The 22087-nt window shown below is 34.1% G+C and overlaps 1 protein-coding gene across 1 annotated transcript in view; it reads right to left on the bottom strand.

The window, feature by feature from the left end:
- Positions 1 to 18473: 18473 nt before the first annotated feature.
- LOC131677736 (proteoglycan Cow) overlaps positions 18474 to 22087 on the bottom strand; it is a 373287-nt gene continuing 369673 nt past the window's right edge. Inside the window, exon 11 of the mRNA XM_058957754.1 lies at positions 18474 to 20580. Coding sequence (XP_058813737.1) covers positions 20468 to 20580 — 113 coding nt within the window. The 3' untranslated portion in view covers positions 18474 to 20467. The remainder of the gene's footprint in view (positions 20581 to 22087) is intronic.

Here is a 22087-nt window from a genome sequence, read left to right as displayed (position 1 = left end):
AATAATAATTGAATTCTGTGAACGTGAATGCCCGTATCCGGGCTTGTTCCTGCCGATTGGATAGGCTTTCACTTTCTTACGTACCGGAATCTGACCGGAGGCCAACAATTCGTACACCTCAGACAAACAACGAGGACCAGAGGAATTTGAGGTTTTATAAATATAGAATGTGAATCGACGAACGATTCCCTCATTTGAGCCGCTAAAGTGGTTATACCATTTCCAGGTACCAAGAATTTCCACCCACAAATGAAATGAGTAAAACCAGGTATCAGATACAAAAATGAGCCCCAAATGAATACGATCCACTAGACCTACATACACAGATAAATGAACAGGGAACTCAACTCGACGACACATTTCCGAGGCAGCGACTACCAAGCAATCCAGCCAGCTCTCAGATGTCAACTTCGCACTCCATCTCTGAATCGGTCTCATTTCTAAGGTGAAAAGAGTCAACATGTACTCCACCCGAGTCAATTGATCCAATCATCTGCAAGCAAGAACACATCAGCCGGTCACGAAGACACCTAAATCAACGAGAATGAACCACGCCAGTCAAAGACTGCACCGCCTATAAACGCAAATGAATCCCATGTAGACAAGCAGTCCCACAGAACATGGGACTGATTTGCGAATTTATGAGCAGTACAGGCACACCAAGCCGCACTCTTCCTCATTGAGAAGACACCGATTCAAAAAGTGATGTGGAGTAATAGTCGTTACGGAACACTGACTGATGAAATCCATAAAGCAAATGAAAAAAAGATTGTCAATGAATGAACAATAACTAACTCTTATCGAGACGGACGGAGAAGCGAACCAGCAAGACTGGGTACTCGCATTACGCCTTCCATAACCGAGGACGACAGTACATCGCCCTAGATCACCGAGCGATGCATAATTCTCTGGCAACATAAGCGGCCGTTGTGCGTCGAGGAATCAATCAAAAAATATCAGGACCATTAACTTTTGACGAAGTTGAAGACGGAATGAAGCTGATTAATCAAACATTTGCTGTTTATCTGTTATCCAAACGGAATACAGCGTTTGCAAGCAAATGTACCTACCTACCTTTTTGATTTAGTTAGAAGTATCAAAAATCGCCGCGGCGGAGAGGTCGAGCTAACATTGCAGTCTGAACAGTGAAAGACAAATTTCTCGCTACGCTGGGTTCGGGTCAGCCCCGTAGTTAAAAATGCTACAACTGCACACTGCAAATAAGAAAAATCGTTTCAATGTTACACCATTTACTGCCATTGAGTCGCATTCGCACACCTGGCTAAGGCTGTTAACAGAGTGACTCCGAGAAGCTGGGCTGGAACTGGTACTGTCACTAGGATACGAGAAACCTGCTTGCAACAAATCGAAGGGTTCCTATCAGAATAAAAACTTCCAACCCGATCCGGTCTGATGCATTTTTTGATTTGCTGCAAGCAGGGTTCTCGCGTCTCGCATTCTAATGCAGTGCCACCTTCAGCTCAGCTTCTCATTGTCACTGTCAGCGGCCTATCACCAGAATAATTACCTAGTACATGGACGGGGACGGACAGCCTAGTGTCCAATTCGGAACCCATACAGGACAGTAATTATTAATAATCCATATAATATTATCTTCACGGTGTCTTTGTTTCATTCTTGGCAAAATTTCATTAGTTTCTTATCCTTGTTTCATTATTGCCAAACTTTAATTTGTTTATCCTTGTAATCCTCGCGAATATTTACGTTCTGAATATTATGATAGGACGAAAACTTAATCGATCCAATCTTATCGTATCCTGTAACAAATCCCTCGACCAGATTGCGAGCTTGCTTGGGTCAATTGGCTACCCATAGAAGCATCCGACAATCAGGGCCAATCAAGCCTAACATGTTGCGAATTTGGCATGCAATACCCCGGGAACTCCAAGCCGAACACTTTGCATCTGCTCCGATGACATGAAGAATAAATTTATCGAACACAAGCAGATCAAAGCTCCACTGCAATGTGTGCAGGCTAGCTCCTTCGCTTGCCTGGCCACCAAATTAAGCCAAATTACCGTCTTTCATTCATATAGGCGGAAAATTCCGCCGGCAAGATTGGTTTGCATTTTTCATTCTTTGTGCTGAAATTAATAACAAAAAAATTGACTAGCTTCTGACTGCACTGCAAGTGAAAAAAGGCAATGGAAATCTAGAATTTATACGTCTGTTGATTTGTGATTGTCTTTGCAGTGCACACATTTGGTTTGATTTGGACAATCCCGGTCCTAGATCTGCTCTTCATGCGTTTCTCCACAGTTTCCACGTTTTCGGCTTTTGCAATTCGCGGCGATATGTCCGTATCGTAAGCATGAATTGCATATGGCTGCCTTTGTGACATACGGTTCAACCTTCGTTATGACTGAGTAAATTCGGGATCCCTGCTATGACTCCTTTGACGGTTACAAAATTCTTCGGTATATATGCCTTGAAACGTTTCAGGATCAGGTTTTGACATGTCACTAGCCTGTTTGCATCCTTCCAGTTGCTGAAGAACACGATCACCTTTGCTCGTCCAATCTTTTTGACGTCCATCACTGCTTTTGTGAAACCATTTTGTTTCAACAGCAGGCCTTCTGCCACTTTATTGATTCCGCCAACTCGTGCATCGTTTTCCGCCATCTTTTCCTCGTGCATATTTTCTACCACCACTTTATACGGTCCATTATCACACTGCTTGCATTGGAAATTTTCGGCCATTTTGTTGCCGCCATTGCTTGAACTGCCCTGAATGTTAGTTTCTTTATTTCCATTTCCGCCATTTTGTATTATCGGTACCCCATCAGGGGCACCGTCACTTGCACTCATTTTCCTCTCCTGCGGTTTTTTTTATTGTTCAATACTTCACTTTGAAACTAAATTAACTTAGCTCGACGATTGTCTATTGGAATGTGTTTTAGATATTAATCTGTTCGACGCTTCAGCTGATGAGAAAATATTCAAGAATGATAATAAAAATATGAAACTGGAAAATTATTCGGAATGACAGTGCAAACCAAAGACGATGTTTTAAATATGAAGACACGCGGAGAGAAAACACAGTACACCCCACCCCAGTTAAACTCATTCCGGAACCGGTTCGGAAGTAGATACAGAACACTAGATTAGGATTGTCGCTGGCATCAGTGGTAGGAACATCATTGTTTTGATTCCGGGATATAATTGTCAAATGGGCCAAATAAAAAAAGCAAAAAAATAATCATCTATCGTCGTTTCATAGCGACTAATCACTTTTGTTTCTTTTAGCCAGCAAAACAATGGCCATTCTTGGCTAATGTGTTTTCACTAATTAGAATGCACAAATTGTCTAAACTTGTACTGAATTTTGATAAATTTTCATTTCCTTGTGCGGTATATACAAACTCTTTCATTTCATAACAATAACAGTCGAAAATTTACACCGAGAAAATTCGTTATATTGAATATATTGATTTCACACATAATTTTTTGCAATTTGTAGTAGCAGATAAAAATTACCTGTCACGCATAGATATCATGGGAAAATTCATGAAATTATAATAGTATGTCACATAGAAATTTGTTACATAGCAGATATCACATCATTTTCTGTTTGCCTTTCGTTTATTCTGTTGCAAATTTTATGCATTGGACGTTTTCGGTCTTGAATGCATAAAAATCAGAGCAGAATAAACGAGACTGTAATGAAAAATAGGTAAACTCAATTTGAAGTTCAACTAAACGGTTTGTGGTTAAAAGCAGGCCATATTTTTCTGCGTGTTCCAAAAGCGCGGACCAAAGACTGCTGCTGAATCTATTCTGGCTATTTTTCACACACATCCACATTTCATGCAAATTGAATAAAAGTCCTGAATGACGATATAGCTACGTGTATTATTAAGAAAGACATGAATAAAAATTAAATTAAATTTTTAAAAGCAACAAGCATAGTAAATTCATGGCTGAGGTGCGATCTTTGAGGTACAATTCTTTTCAGCAATTGCGAAAAGCATACGAAAGGAATCTGGCAACGATGAACGCTTGTTGCCTTAGGATTTACGGAGGGTCTAGTCGAGAAAATTAAGAAGAACAAGAAGCCTGTTGTCGTCTCTTCTCTTAGATGGATTCCAAATCAAATGCAACAACCGATTCCGACTCAGAATCGGTTGTTGCATATGATTTGGAATCCATACTGACTCCATTCAGGATTCCGAATCAAATTCCGAATGGTTTGACCGGGGCGGAGTACAACTATACACGGTTAAATAAAACAACCTATAGAATAAGTTCTTTTAACTTACTTTTGAGTTGTGCGTCGCTTTCGCACTTATTAGTGTTGTCAAAAACAAAACGAGAGATTCGACTCAGTTGAGGTCTTCCGTGGAGGAAGGTACTTTTGAGTTGTTTGGGGGTATACTCAAAAGTAGGTAAATTCAACTTAAATTTGAGTATAAAAAACCTATCAATGAGTTGTACTTTTGCCGTGGTTAAATGGAAACTACCTTCAACACGGTTTACCTAATTTTACCTTCCTCCACGATACCCCGAGATTGAGTCAAAGGAACTCAATTTTAGGTAGTTTTTCGTTTGCGTGTATTACACTTAATTTTGTTCTACCGAATCCCAGCTTTTTTCGCTACTTTTACCGAGTTTTGCACAGCCGAGCACTCAGCTAACAAAGCTTTTACCACAGAGAACAGACGTCCATCTTCAGCATTCAACTTGTGTAAAATCTCTAACGGTTTCGAAGGTAGTTTGGATATCTAAACCAGGTGCGCTACTGTCGTCATGTTTTTTTGTGGCCGAGTGCGACAAAATTGACAGCGGTTATTCCTCTACCCAGTCAAACTAGTCCGGAACCGATTCGGACTTCCAGCATGAATTTCAGCTCAAATGCGTCAACCGATACAGTCGGAATTGGTTGTTTTCTTTGAGCTAGATTCCATGCTGAATCCATCCAGGATTTCGAACCGGTTCCGGAATCGATTTGACGGATTGTTGGGATAGGTTGGTGTGGCGGCGCTAGTGTTTTTCGTATATTAATTCAAATGTTTACACACGTTTTTTTTAAATATTTTTGTTCGATCATGGATGTCTGTTCTCTGTGCTTTTACCGAGATTTCAGTAGAAGTGACGCTTGTTTTGAATATACTCGGTAAATATATCGCTGAAAATCAGTAAATTAATGCCATTTTGCTAAGCTATCAGTTGAAAAATTTTACTGGCTCTTTAGCTGTGCGGAAATTAACGAACTGAATTGAGTGTGATAGTATACTAGTTTTGGAAACCAGGAGTTTTGTGTGAACATCGAATTACTTGTAGTTTGAATGAATAATGTGATTCCTCTTCTCGACTTTGCATCACTTAAATTCCTATTTTAAAGTAAATATACAAAATCTACATACCTACATTACTGATCCTGTGTATATATTTTCATGATGTGAATAGATGCAATTACACTACTAACGTCTCCTTTGGAGAGTTTTGGACATCTGTCAGTCAGTCCAACTAACGAATCAAATTCGTTAGCTAGACAGAGGTGTGACCCAACCAGCAAATCAGAAACCCGCATAAATCTGTACCATATGCCAACCGTTGTATCAAACGTCGAAAAACCATTTTCAATATCAGTCTATTTTCAACCATCAAAGGCATCGGTCACAATACCCAGTGTGCTCCTGCTTCTGTCCGAGCCAGTGCAAAGCGAACGAAAAAAAAGTTACTTGTGTGCATTGTCCGAACGACAACGGATACCGTTATTTTTATTCTTGTGTGATCTATTAAGATGACTGAGTCTCATTAACAAAACGTGTTTATTCGGCCTAACACAGTGGCCATTGACTTCAGTTCTTTTCGCATAAGACCAAGTATTCGTGATGTGGAACATCTGCTGAAGGTGAAAATGCAGCTTCGGTTTTCGGAAGTCACCTGCATACAGCTTGAGCACGTCAGCCTTGCGGTGCTGATAACCTTCAACAAATTCGCCCGGGCGAAATGATTCATTTCGCAGAACAACCTAAAACACGTGCTTATTTGTGACAACGCTGAAATCAAGATCCTTATATACATGGATAATGGGTATATTGAAGTGAAATTACATGATTTATCTCCACTTACTTGCAAAGTGGCAGTTAAAAGATTTATGTCACATTTTGGAGCAGTGGAATCTATTACGGAGGACACATGGAGAAGTATAATGTAGTATAATGTAGTAAAAGATATAAGTATAAAAAGAATGTAATAAGAAGTTAAAAGTATGAAGTGATGAGATATGAAGTAGTAGTATAAAGAAAAATGTATAAATTTAAAAGCATGAAGTAGTAAAAATATAAGATTTTACATATCTAAAGTTTCAAAATTTTTAAAGATTCTAAATATCTGAATTTTCTAAATTCGTGTTTCCGAATTTCCAGTTTCTAAATATTTTATGTTATTAAGTTTCTAGTCTTTTAGCATAAAGTTTCAAGTATAAATTAAAACGTATAAAGTATTAGGAATAAAATATAAATTTTTAATCATAAGGTATAAAGAAAAATGTATCAAATTAAAAGTATAATGTAGTAAAAGATATAAGTATAAAGAAGTATGTAATAAGTTAAAAGTATAAAGTAGTAAAATATAAAGTGGTAGTATATAGAAAAATGCATAAAGTAAAAATTTTAAAGTAATAAAATATATAAGATTTTTTATATCTACAGTTTCAAAAGTTTTAAAGCTTCTAAATTTCTGAATTTTCTAAATTCCTGCTTCTAAATTTCCAGTTTCTAGTCTTTAGGCATAAAGTTTCAAGTATAGATTATAAAGTATAAAGTATTAGGAATAAAATATAAATTTCAAATTATAAGGTATAAAGAAAAATGTACCAAGTTAAAAGTATAATGTAGTAAAAGATATAAGTGTAAAGAAGAATGTAATAAGTTATAAGTATAAAGTAGTAAAATATAAAGTGGTAGTATAAATAAAAATGTATAAAGTTAAAAGTATAAAGTAATTAAAATATAAGATTTTATATATCTAAAGTTTCAAAAATTTTGAAGCTTCTAAATTTCTGAATTTTCTAAATTCCAGTTTCTAAATTTCCAGTTCCCAAATTTCCAGTTTCTAAATATTCAATGTTAATAAGTTTCTAGTCTTTAAGTATAGCGTTTCAAGTATAGAGTATTAGGATTAAAATATAAATTTTAAATTATTAGGTATAAAGAAAAATGTAATAAGTTAAAAGTATAATGTTGTAAAATATATAAGTATAAATAAGAATGTAATAAGTTAAAAGTATAAAGCAGTAAAATATAAAGTAGTAGTATAAATAAAAATGTATAAAGTTAAAAGTATACAACAGTAAAAAATATAAGATTTTATATATATAAAATTTAAATTTTTTTAAAGTTTCTAAATTTCTGAATTTTGTAAATTCCAGTTTCTAAATTTCCAGTTTCTAAATATTTAATGTTAATAAGTTTCTAGTCTTTAAGTATAGCGTTTCAAGTATAAAGTATTAGGAATAAAATATAAATTTTAAATTATTGGGTATAAAGAAAAATGTATTAAGTTAAAAGTATAAAGTAGTAGAAAATATAAGATTTTATATATCTAAAGTTTCAAAATTTTTACAGTTTCTAAATTTCTGGATTTTCTAAATTCCAGTCTCTTAATATTTAATGTTAATAAGTTTCTAGTTTTTAAGCATAAAGTTTTAAGTTTAATTCGAAAAGTGTAAAGTATTAGGAATAAAATATAAATTTCAAATTATAAGGTATAAAGAAGAATGTTATAAGTTAAAAGTATAAAGTAGTAAAATATAAAGTGGTAGTATAAAGAAAAATGAATAAAGTTAACAGTATAAAGGAATAAAATATATAAGATTTTATATATCTAAAGTTTCAAAATTTTTAAAGTTTCTTAATTTCTGAATTTTCTAAATTCCAGTTTCCAAATTTCCAGTTTCTAAATATTTAATGTTAATAAGTTTTTAGTATTTAAGCATAGCGTTTCAAGTATAAATTATAAAGTAAAAGGATTTGGAATAAAATATAAATTTTTAATTATAAGGTATAATGAGAAATGTATCAAGTTAAAAGTATAATGTAGTAAAAGGTATAAGTATAAAGAAGAATGTAATAAGTTAAAAGTATAAAGTAGTAAAAAATACAATAATTTATATATCTACAGTTTCAAAATTTTTAAAGCTTCTAAATTTCTGAATTTTCTAAATTCCAGTTTCTAAATTTCCAGTTTCCAAATTTCCAGTTTCTAGTCTTTAAGCATAAAGTTTCAAGTATAAATAATAAAGTATTTGAAATAACATATAAATTTTAAATTATAATGTATAAATAAAAATGTATCAAGTTAAAAGTATAATGTAATAAAAGATATAAGTTTCAAAATTTTTAAAGCTTCTAAATTTCTGAATTTTCTAAATTCCAGTTTTTAAATTTCCAGTTTCCAAGTTTCCAGTTTCTAAATACAGGTCGGATTCGATTATCCGGGGATTTCAAAAAAATCTCAACCCGGATAATCGAATCACCCGGATAATTGAATCAAACTTTTTTGCGTTATTTTATGAATTTAAGGTTCATTCGTGGAGAAATTGGAAACAAAATGGTCAGGGTAAATCTTCCTATTATGGTGAATGTAAATGTACCTATTTTGGCCCTAGTCGATTTTTCAGACTTTCAGGGTGTGATTTGTATTTTCAGTTGGTTTTAATTAATTATTCATATTGGTAACGAGTTAACGGTATGTATCAGTTGTTTATAGCTATTTGTGTAAGAATTCTTACATAAACTTTTTAATAAGGTGTGTCTTTTGCAATACAGGTCAAACTCGATTACCCGGTGCTTCGATTTTCCAAGGTAAATGATTCGATTACTCGAGTACCAGAAAAATAAAGTTAGTAAGTAAACTGGGGGTCGTCTGTTTCTTAGCTCCAGTTTAATTTTCGTGGTGGTGTTACATATCATAGCTAACATGTTTTCAACCCTCACTCTAGTTAGAAGAGTGCGTGTTGCGCCCCCACAAAGAGATCCATGTCCTTGTAGCATCATTTAGTTGACCAATGTCGTACCGGATTGTCAGGTAATAACTACGCGTGTAGTCTTCGCAAATTCTCCTACTTATACTTGTTACTAGCGAAGGACTACCAAATTACGTAGATGATGGGTTCTCGGCCGCCTCAGCAAGAAGTACTGCTGGTGGCCTCTTTACATAGCCTATTATCCATCTTTGCTTGAGCTGCCCAATAATTTAAATCACCTCCAGTGACGGCCGGGACTCTTTTCAGAATTTCGTTAACCATTTCGTGTCCAACTTTTTTCTACCGCGTATAGGGTCCCAAAACTATTTTTCCTTAGAACTGTTGGCGTCAAGAAACACGAAAATCCTGGTTTAATAAAGATAGGTGCTTCTTTTGCACTGCTAGAAGCACCTATCGAAATATTTACCTTCCGATCTAGTTCAACTGCATGAAAAAGGTAATTGAGGGAAATCTAATTTAGAAAGTTCTAGCAGTTTTCAATAATATTGCCAGGCTAAGAAAATATTCCAAAATTTCATTTTCACCATTAACTGAAACTATCCCTGGCAGCACTACGTCAGCGGAACCCAATCAGATTAATTGTAATAACTTTTGTTCTACTGATAATATTGATAACTTTTAGTGCTCAAATGAAAGATCTCAGTCACTTTTATTAGCTTTGCTTGTCGTTGTGTAAACCAAAAGTTATAGTCATTTAGAAACGTGGTTGTTTACCAACAAGAAGGGCATGATGGGGTTAAAGATGCCATTGGAATTCTGAGCAGGATTCAATTGTTGAAGGGGATAATGGGAGAAGAGCAATATTGTGTCAAAGTCCACTGGAATTCAGAGCAGGATATTTACACCGGATTTCAATGAAAATAGGACCATAATTCTATCAGTATCTGGAATAAATCATAATCTTCAGCGGAATTCTAGATAGCCAGAGACCAACCGAGCAATGTAGATATAATGATATTTTATGTGTCCTGCAGTAACCGATATGTGTATTACGAGAAAATATACTTTTAGTGTAAAATTAAAAGTTAGATATTTGACAATACAGACATTAAAAACTTTGAAAAATTATCTCGCTGATTGATCCTAATGCAAACAGTACCAGAGATATAATCCGAAGAAAACAATTTTTTAAACAATTTGTTAAAATTAAGTGTGTTCCCATGGACTGAAGGGCTGTTCAAACGACACAACAATTTAGGTTATTATATATTGGCTCTAAATGAATAATTTCTTCAAAACTGGTTTCAATCCATGAAGGTCGATTCCAAGTTTTGGTTTTTTTAGGTCACTGCGCGGAGTAACCCGTATATAAGCTATTTTAGAGGTAGGTCAAAATTTGAGAGGAGGTTAATCCTAGACCCCCCAATTGTTCGAAAAAATGTTCCATTGACAGCAATAATCGAATTAGCACTATAATAAGACATTATAGTTGAAATTTGATTTTTTTTTCAAAACACCCGGATAATCGAATCATTTTCCCCGGATAATCGAATCACGGATAATCGAATCCCCGGATAATCGAGTCCGACCTGTATTCAATATTAATAAGTTTCTAGTCTTTAATCATAAAGTATAAAGTATTAGGAATAAAATATAAATTTTTAATCATAAGGTATAAAGAAAAATGTATCAAGTTAAAAGTATAATGTAGTAAAAGATATAAGTATAAAGAAGAATGTAATAAGTTAAAAGTATAAAGTAGTAAAATATAAAGTAGTAGTATATAGAAAAATGTATAAAGTTAAAAGTATGAAATTTTATATATCTTAAGTTTCAAAATTTTTAAAGCTTCTAAATTTTTGAATTTTCTAAATTCCAGTTTCCAAATTTCCAGTTTCTAAATATTTAATGTTAATAAGTTTCTAGTCTTTAAGCATAAAGTTTCAAGTATAAATTATAAAGTATAAAGTATTAGGAATAAAATATAAATTTTAAATTATAAGGTATAAAGAAAAATGTATTAAGTTAAAAGTATAATGTAGTAAAAGCTAGGAGTATAAAGAAGAATGTAATAAGTTAAAAGTATAAAGTATAAAGTAGTAGTATTAAGAAAATGTGTAAAGTTACATGTATAAAGTAGTAAATAATATTAGATTTTATATATTAAAGTTTCAAAATTTTTAAAATTTCTTAATTTCTGAATTTTTTAAATTCCAGTTTCCAAATTTCCAGTTTCTAAATATTTAATGTTAATAAGTTTCTAGTCTTTAAGCATAAAGTTTCAAGTATAGATTATCAAGTATAAAGTATTAGGAATAAAATATAAATTTTAAATTATAAGGTATAAAAAAATGTATCAAGTTAAAAGTATAATGTAGTAAAAGATATAAGTATTAAGAAGAATGTATTAAGTTAAAAGTATAAAGTAGTAAAATATAAAGTAGTAGTACAAAGAAAAATGTATATAGTTAAAAATATAAGGTAGTAAAAAATATAAGATTTTATCTATCTAAAGTTTCAAAAAATTTTAAAGTTTCTAAATTTCTGAATTTTCTAAATTCCAGTTTCTAAATTTCCAGTTTCTATATATTTAATGTTAATAAGTTTCTAATCTTTAAGCATAAAGTTTCAAGTATAAATTATAAAGTATAAAGTATTTAGAATAACGTATAAATTTTAAATTATTAGGTATAAAGAAAAATGTATTAAGTTAAAGTATAAAGTAGTAAAAGATATAAGTATAAAAAATGTATAAAATTCAAAATGTAATGTAGTAAAAGATATAAGTATGAAGAAAAACGTATAAAATTAAATGTATGAAGTAGTAAGAGATATAAGATTTTATATATCCAAATATTCTAAATTCTTAAAGTTTGTACATTTCCGAATTTTCCTAATTTCCAGTTTCCAAATTTCCAGTTTCCAAATTTCTTGTTTCTAAATATTAACTTTTAAAGTTTCTAGTGTTTGATGTTTCAAGTATAAATTAGAAAGTATAAAGCATGAAGAATAAAGTATGAAATTTTAATTACAAGGTATAAAGAAAACTGTATTAAGTTAAAAGTATGAAGCAATAAAAGATATAAGTATAAAGAAAAATGTATAAAGAGATAAGTATAAAAAAATAATTTTAAAGTAGTAAAGGATACAAGTGCAAAGAAAAATGTTGAAAGTTAAAATTATAAAGTATTAAAAAATATAAGATTTAAGATATCTAAAGTTTCCAAATTTTAAAAACTTCTACATTTCTTAATATTCTAATTTTCCTGTTTCTATATTTTCATTTTCGAAATTTTCAGTTTCTAAATGTATATATATATATATATATATATATATATATATATATATATATATATATATATATATATATATATATATATATATATATATATATATATATATATATATATATATATATATATATATATATATATATATATATATATATATATATATATATATATATATATATATATATATATATATATATATATATATATATATATATATATATATATATATATATATATATATATATATATATATATATATATATATATATATATATATATATATATATATATCACTTTATACATATTTTTATCGGTAATTGTCTAGTTTAGAGACTTTAGTGATAGAGGTCCAATTTTAATGCGGATTTTTGTGAAAAAGGTTTATTCTACCTAAATAAACCGAATCCGAGAACGGAAATGTAAAATTATTAGCCAAAGTTTGTCAAACTGAAAACATAAATTGTGCTTTTTAATACTCACAACAGTGAGAGTGCTTTAACAAGTGAGCTTATATTGAGAGCTAGTGTCATGCGGCTTGGCCACATATCCGGGGCCTAGGATCCGAAGCGGCGCAAAGGCATTGATTAACCCGTAGCTGGAATTGCAAGCGAACCTGTGATCCTCTCATTTGCCCGGTTTACTTTAACATAGGGGCTATAGCTAGTTAAAAGCCGACTGAGCGGCAGCGAAGTCGGACAGTGCACTAGAAAGCGATGTGGCGTAGCCACATTAGTTAGTGTTCGTGAATAAAGTGTCTGTTTTCGCATCAGTGGTCTCTCAGCGCGCTAATGTCATAGATACCCTACCTTTTAAAGAGTTGCCATAATGATTTCAGGTTAGCTAAGGTCAGTTACCTGACTAGTGAGATACGAAAGCTTAAGTTTAACTATAATCTATGCATTGTTTGTTGTAGTTGTATGCATTGCATGTATGCATTGTTTGTTGTAGTTTGACATTACAACTAAATGTAATATACTTTATTATTAGTTTGAATAGCAAATATTTCGCATGAATTCATTAAGTTTAATTTTTGTGGTGCATAAGCACATATTAATGGATCGTTTTACATTTTCTTTTCTTATGGATCGTTTTGTAAATATCCATGAACCATGATTTAACGTTCTATATATGAATCAATACATAGCATTTCTATTGTACATTTATACATTTTCTATGGACCAAGAAATATTATTTAGCAAACATTTTCATCAAATTTATGGATCTTTTTCTAACATTTTATTGCTCCATTTTTGTAATACCGTGGAACATTTTTGTCGTTATTATGGAACATATGGACGTGTTTTAATGTACATTGTTAATGTTCTATGGATCAATGTCAGTTAATTTATGTCGCTAAATGTAACATTTTATGGAACATTCACACTGTTTTATGGATTTTCAGGTCTGTTTAATGGAACATGAACAACTTTTTTATGGATCGTTTTACAATTTTTTTTTGAATCATTTTTGTTGTTTTAGCGGCGCAAACTTGCACTTCGTTTTGAACTGTTTGGCAAGTAGTGCGAATTCAACAGCAATATCAACGTGATGATGTTTTACCGCGCAGGTTGCGTTCGTAACTCCACTTGTTTTGAGGCAAAACACAACATTGTTTCCAGTGCAATTAAAAACTGTTTTGGTAACGATGACACCACCAGTCTTAATCTGTAAGTGCTTTTGCCTACACTGAGGAAACTAAACATACGATATTCATAGTATCTTTCGTATGAACGATTATTATGCGACCCTAAATTTATTTCATACGACACGTATGATTTCCATAAGTTTGCTTACGGAATGTATACGCCTTAGATACACACCAAAAAAATCTGAATTTTATCGTTGACGTAATTGCAAACATGACACAAATCAACAAACCGTAATTTACGAAATGACGGAACATTACCGTGTTCCATTTAATTTTACATGAAACATACTTTACATGCGCAATGACATAAAATTACACTTCCTACCATTCAGAACAAACGCTGTATGTGGAGTAAAATTACATGATTTACGAAATTAAACGTCATGTAAAATTAAAATCAATCATAAAACTAAGTTATTTTTGATGCTCGTATATGTCAGGGTCAGGAGACGTAAATTTACATTATTTTTTTTTCTAGGTGTGTATTATACGACGCGATAATGAAAACTATAAAAAAATCTTGTGCGAAAAAAACCATACGCTTGCTGTATGAACCAAGCTTTTGACATCTTTCAAATAAAAACAAAATGGCGTTTGAACAGAAGCTGCTCGCTGATCTTCCAGTGTCGGTAGAAGCTTTATCTGTATTTAGAGATAATTAAATGTGAAATAATATTTAAATATTCAGCTGATATATTTGTATACAGAGTGTGGTGTATGTTTACAGTATGTTGCTTTAATTACTTGGTCACGAGAGAAAATTTGCCAAGCGTTGTCTCGTGCCGATAATTGAGTTGAATGTTTTCCACAGAATCTCTCTAATGTAATAGTGCATTCGATTGTGGACGAGGACGTCGATGCGAACACCAACGAGATCGACGCTAAAGAAAAGGCTAATAATTCTACTTACAGCAATATTCAAGCAAATTCCAGTATTGGCGTGGAATCTGGAAAAAGCTGAAAACGTATCTGACAACTCTGACGCAAGCGAAATCGAAAAAGTGATTCATTCCGAAGGTGAATGCTGTGGTGATACCAAGACCAGAACTGTAATCCAAAATAGCGAACCGGATGCATCTGAGTCTGAAGAGGAGTTCACCGAAGATGGCCTTATTATCAGGAGCGGATCCAGAAAAAAATTTCGGAGGGGGTCCAAAATTTCGACTTTAAAATGTTCATTGTACAATACGTAATATGTAATATCCTCATTTAATTAAAATCAGTTTTGGTAATCGAATCTGGTTTGCAAAGATTTTGAACTAAGAATGAATTTAAAATAAAAACTTTTTTGAAAATTATCAAGATGTTAAAAATTTTCGGGGGGGGGGGGGTCCGGACCCCCAAGACCCTCCCCCTGGATCCGCCACTGCTTATTACCGATAGCCACAGTGAAGGACAGGTCAGGGAAGCAACGATCAACGACTTAGAAGAAGCAAGGGTGTTATCGCTGGATGATTTGAAGAGTCATCTTAAACAGTCAGTTTTTGGGAAGAAGCTACTCCAGAAAGCAGATGATTTGGAGTTATCAGCAGAAGGGCAAAAGTTTGTCACGGACGTTGTAGCGAAATACCACCTGTCGAGAAAGCGGAAGACAACAACGGAGCAATTGTCTGAGTATGCGTCAACAATTATCAAGTTATTTAGAAGAGCACAAAAGGTATTCAATGTGCCAATATCACTTAGTTTATACATTTTATTTATTTTGATAGGATACGTATTATATTTCGAAAAAAGGAAATTCGGGCGGCAAGCTATACAGTCGAATTAACTATATAAGACAGAGCGATCGGAAAAAAACTAAAAGTGGAAGAGAGTCGCCAATCAACATCCTCTGGCATTTCGGAGATAATCAGTCCAGAAATTGTGAAAGCAGTTTCCTGGTTGCAGCTGAATCGACTTCCATGGGCTAGTGTTCTGTCCAACTGGGAAATCAGTTTCCCGGGCAGAACAGATTTCGTAAAAGATCAAAGAAAATTGTCAAAGCTATTGAAGAAATATCCACATCTCGGAGACGAATTTGGGTATCAGCTGGAGTTTCATGATTCCAAGAGAAACTTTTTATATTTCAGCTTGACGTCGATTACCTGTTGCTGGGATTCGGCGATCCTTCCGAAGGACAGACGAAGTGCGAACAGTTGCTGGAGCCGCTCGCCACGTACATTACACAACACGGAAAAGACGTGTCGGTTACAGCATTATTGCCTGTAATAACCAACGCTTAACACTTGTTGGGTTAGTATGGAAATTCATGACATTTTATTATTTTAGTATAATATTTCCTCATTTATATTTCCGTGGGCTTGACGGTGAGACTCAGTCTAGAAATCTTTATGCTTAGAGATTTGTATATTGATCTCCATGATTCTGGCAGTCCCTAGAATCGAGTAGCCCAACGGCGCGAATTATTTTGTTTTCTACATTCAACTAGATCCAGACCAATGCAGTATCCTAGGGATTTTGGTTCATTATATTTAATCTAAAACGGTCATGTATTTTACACAACATATTATATTCAAGTAGATTTTTCAAGTTATTGAGCCCACAGCAATGCAAATATTCAAAATTTGACTAGTTGTTTTGAAGAACCATCATCCACGCGGACCAAACCGTCAAATAAAGTGGCGAAGTGCCCAAAAATAAGCAACTACACACTCTCGCTTGGTGAATGAGAGGTGAGTGATGAGTTTTTTTGATCTTCAAACTTCATGATTATTAGTGATCGGCAAGGGATGGATGGTTTCCTCTTCCGAACGGAAGAATGACATGTTAAGTCTGCCGGGCGATGATCCATATGATCTTGGGCACGGCGATCGATTCATGAGGGGAGAAGCTCATTGGACTATCATCTATAAGAGATCCCCAGGTGTTATCTCTTAAATCACTCGAATTGTCGCCCTGACTCCTGAAAGTGGTAACACATTACTAACGGACCAGATTCGCGGCGTGTATCTTTGTATACATGTATATACACATCACCATGTTATCTTTTTCCACAAACTGTGGTTACATAGACATATTGTTCTATCAATAAAAAAGTAATTTTCACAATTGGTATGATCATGATTCGCAGGTTGGTCACTTTTTAGATGGACCGCTCTCTGGTTAAATCTCCACTAGTTTGACCACTAGCCAACTGAAACCATATGAACATTATTAATTCACTTGAAATCCTTCGTTAACAGTTAATTTCATAACAAGATTAAAAAAGAGTTAGTGACAAAACAACTTTTATTTATGAACAGCCAACAGTAGTACTGTTCGATCTACTTTTTCATCACATTCTGCAGCGCAATCTTTCGTCGAGCATACACCAAGTCCTTAACCCTACCTCAACCCACACCCTGTTCCTCTCCCACGGCGTTTTGGTGGTCCGCATAGACTATTCTGCCATTACCCCTCCTATCATCGGTCCTGGACTGACTTGCGCTCTCATTGCCCCACCAAACGCTGCAAAATGAAAATGAAAATATTTCCTCATTTATATTTCAGATTCGCGTTTACTTGCAGTCCTCAGAGGATTAAACACAGTATTGATCCCTGTGAAAGCTGCTAATGGGTTCAAGTCAACCTTAGCTACAGCACAGAGTGACACATTTTATATGTTTAAGACAAAAGAAGAAGCATTAAAAGAATTGGATAAGCTAAACAGTGATGAGCCAACTTGCTTAAATTGTATGAAATCATCGTTTCAATTCATAAACAGTGATTATAAGTTATTTAAATTATTGAATGATCGAGGTATATTTGAATTACCGACAGTAATCGAACAAAACGAAGATGCATGCAAAAACGTTGACGACCCTGAGAAAGAAAGTTGCAAGCCTTACCTAGTATTAAAACCAATCAAATTTCAAATCAAAAAGTTTTTCGAAACACCAGAACTATTAGATAGAACCATTGAACGAATAAAATCATTGGAGTAGTCATCTACAATAACTCATTACGTAAATAGTAGAGTATGGGAAGCAATCAAGGAAAAATATTCTAGTAAGTAAGAAAATAGTTATCTTATCCCACTGTGGATATACGCTGACGAATTTGAAATAAATGATGCACAAGGTCCTCACAACAAAGTTGATTCGGTGTGTGGAATATATTACACATTTCCCATACTACCAGAAGAACATGTCGATCCTTAAAGTTCGGATGAAAAAATAACATGTTCCAAAAATTTTGTCCGATGAACGAAAATGAAATCGTGCAACTAACGAAATACTTGAGTTGTATACATATATTTAAAAAATAACGAATCATTTCGTTTCAAACATGAAAAATAGTTCCGCCTTCGACGATAAATTTTGTGCACCGTACACTACACATTTAAAACTACGAAAAGTTTCATTCTTCAAGTTGCACTTTTCAGTTCGTGAAATGACCCAAAACGCCTATTCACAACGCACGAAAATGATTCGTTGCAGAAAACTTCGAATGAATTCGTGTATTGTATAATCATTTTCGTTCTCTTTACGAATTTAGTTTATCAGTGTATGCAGATGTTCGATAAAAAAATCTTTTGAAACCTCCATGTTTTGTGTGAAAACGGCTGTGATATTCAAAAGGGAAAAAAGTGATACAAGACTTGATCCTTACCAGATGTTGTTTTATTTGTTTTTCTTCCATTAAAATGCTTAAGGTTTACTAAATTGCCAAACACTTGACTCCGTCGGACATTTTCACCAATTGCTAATCATTCCTGTCGTTACTTTGCCTCCTTTTTCTACTCGAATTTCTTCCACGTCCAGTAGTTTGCTATTTAATCGTTTGTATTCGCTATGTTTTTTTTCTTGTTCATATCAAAAAGAATGCACAGTTAATTGTTTTGTTCTCTTCGCTTCTGACCATTTTGGTTTTTTGTTGTCTGTAGTTCTGCTTTTGTTTGTATGATTTGACTTTCTTTTTTATTGTATACTTCGCCTACAAGTGTTGGAGGAATGCTTATCCAATCCGAGTTTGTATCATTTGTTATTTAATTAATGTTTAATTTTATTCAGTTGTCTAGTAAATCTGCTCGAGTTTGTTATCTTATCTACTTTCTTAAATGGTGATGCACTGAATGGCTTGCTTAGCAATTTGCATTTATATTATGCTCTCTACTCATGACCTATTTGTCTGGCGTCGAATTCTTGTCAACAGTGTGTCAGTTTAGTTTCCTTAGGAAGCCTGTGCAAGTTTATGATACTAAGTATGAAGCATTCTCCCAGCTAACAAATGACGGCAAGATCCGGCTATTTGCAAAATGTAAAAACAAATTTTCTTCTGCATTTAATTTGATTGTGTTTGGTGATAGTTGTATTGTGTAAGTAAAAGTAGTATTTGCATCACATGTCGATTTTAATCTGCATATTCTACCTTTGAACATTCAAAGCGCAGTGCGTGGTCTATTTATGGGTTTTTTTTTCTTTTCAAATGTTGACGGTTAATAGAATTGAGTGGCTGACTTGTTTTTGGTTTCAGTTGACTGGTGTTGGCTGCAGCTTAAACGTTACTAGTTAGAAATACTGATGGCCTACTACGACTAGTGAAAGTGTGGTTTTGTTGGTTTATGTCTTGGTTGCGAATTGTTCGCGGCGTTTTTTACTATACAGTAATAGTGTTTTTTTCAACTGGTACTCTTACTTGCAAAAATAAGGCTTTTTACAACAATACTTTTACGCTTTATGTTAATAGATGGTTTCATTTTGTTTCAATCTTAATTGTATTAGGTATTTTATCTTTCAAACAACACAATAACATAAATACGCACGTTGGAATGTTAGAACTAAGTTTTAGAATGCATTCAAGCTGTCTCGTTCTTGTTCTTATTTCCTATATATGCTCAAAGGCAATGCAAAAAAAACGACGTTAGACAAGTTGAATGGTTGGAAACTAATTTTGATGGCACTTTGAGCTGCGATTGCCGACGGTCATGGAAGACGGCCAGGTACTATGTCAGTACCTTGACATGTACTGCGCAGCTCACATTTCACGGTGCATCCTATCCATTCAATGCTCAAAACTAATTTTCATTCCCCTACTAAAGTAAACATAAACAACCCTTCTTACACTTTACGGAGGACAGATCATTTTTACGTGTGTTTGTCACTTTTATTTTTTAATCATTTCATTACTCTGTTTTGCATTTTTTTAATTTGAAAGTACAAACGTAATAACAATAAGGGAGATACACGACGCCTACTGAGTACGGGACGGGGACTTGATTCTACTTGCTTCTGTTTCAAACATCACACGGATCTAGAATTCGGGAACGAATTCCCGAACGGAAAATCGTAAAGTCTTTTGTTACAAACAACAACAACAACAACCAATAGAAAGAAATCAGTGACACAAAAGTTTAACTCTCCGCTTCCATTCCATTTATCTATTATAGGTTCCGTTCCGTTGAAGGAAAAGCAACAAATCAACTGTTACCGAAAAGGGGCATGCCGAGCGATAGCTCTGTCTGCGTATAAAAATCAAAAACTTTTCTCCTCGCCACAAGCTATAGGTAATAGGTATGGAAAAATCGAAAGTTTTTCTGCTCTGTTCTGTGTTCTCAGCGGGGGATGGAAATGAAAGTTTGTTTTTGTTTGCATCTTAGAAAACTAACAAGCGATCGGCGCTTCCCTCCTGACTGTCGTCGTCATCCTCGGAGTCTTCGGCATCCTCGTCGTCAGTGCTGAGAGTGCTTGCGTTGTTGATTATCTCGTCTAGTGGATAACATAGGGAAAGAAAAGCAAGATACATAAATTAGACTTTGAACCGACGAAGATGGGATCAGCTTTAGCAGTTTTATAATTTATTCAGTGTAGTGAAGCTACTCAAAAGAGATGTGCTTACAGGCATAAAGTTCGAAACCAATCCGACCAGTAACCGAATCATTAATAGTAGAATGGATCTAGTTTACTTGTTATGATTAGTATTATAGTTCGGATCACTAAGCGGAGCACCTTGACTAATTTACTAGGCCTGTTTCCGGTTTCCAATACAAAGTACCATGCGGTTACATTGCACTGTTTCCCCATGGAAGAACTCGGTTTTCTAAAACTAAATAGGCTATTCACGATGACAGATTATGCCAGAATGGAAACTTTCTAAAACTAAATAGGCTATTCACGATGACAGATTATGCCAGAATGGAAACTTTCGATGACAATGTCGGACTTTGCTAGTTAAGAACTAAATTCTGAGAGCGCAATGGTCTGAAGAAATGATTACATATGCCGCCTAATATGGTATTTGAAAGGGACCGACCATCGTGATTTCAATTATTTTTTATTTTATTTCGTTTACAGAGGTTTTAACCTTAAGGTCATTCACCTCTTCGGGTTAGAAAAATCTCTTATGAAAAAATTCTAACCCTATGTGCCGCGTCGGGACTCGAACCCAGGCGCGCTGCGTACAAGGCAATCGATTTACCAGCTACGCTACGCCCATCCCCATTTTTGCCTTTCTCATATAGAAAGGTTATGCAATCACTCTGAAAAACGTCAACCTAATCCCGGCCCGGAGGGCCGAGTGTCATATCCCATTCGACTCAGTTCGTCGAGATCGGAAAAAGTCTGTATGTGTGTGTATGTATGTATGTGTGTGTGTATGTGTGTGTGTATGTGTGTGTGTATGTATGTGCGTATGTGTCAAATAATGTCACTCATTTTTCTCAGAGATGGCTGGACCGATTTGCCCAAACTTAGTCTCAAATGAAAGGTGCAACCTTCCCATCGGCTGCTATTGAATTTTGGATCGATCGGAATTCTGGTTCCGGAATTACGGGTTTCAGAGTGCGGCCACACAGAAATTTCTCATATAAACTATAGGAAAAATTAAAAATAGAATTTTTATTTTTGATGCTAAATGTGTTCAAGGTGCATGAAACGTCGAGATTTGATGCAAACTTGAAAAAAAAATTTGACTACGATTCACTTTTTTGGATTTTGGCACATTTTTGCCTTTCTCATATAGAAAGGTTATGCAATCACTCTGAAAAACGTCAACCTAATCCCGGCCCGGAGGGCCGAGTGTCATATCCCATTCGACTCAGTTCGTCGAGATCGGAAAAAGTCTGTATGTGTGTGTGTATGTATGTATGTGTGTGTATGTGTGTGTATGTGTGTGTGTGTATGTATGTGCGTATGCGTTGCGTTGCGTTGCGTAAGCACGGTATACTTCGTAGATTGCAGACTGATGACTCTCATTTCCAGCCAGACTACTTGAGGA

This window comes from Topomyia yanbarensis, chromosome 1 (genome assembly GCF_030247195.1).
Source record: "Topomyia yanbarensis strain Yona2022 chromosome 1, ASM3024719v1, whole genome shotgun sequence".
NCBI classification, from domain to species: Eukaryota; Metazoa; Arthropoda; class Insecta; order Diptera; family Culicidae; genus Topomyia; species Topomyia yanbarensis.
The sequence above is the reverse complement of the archived record's forward strand: the minus strand, read 5'-3'. Positions and strand labels throughout refer to the sequence as shown.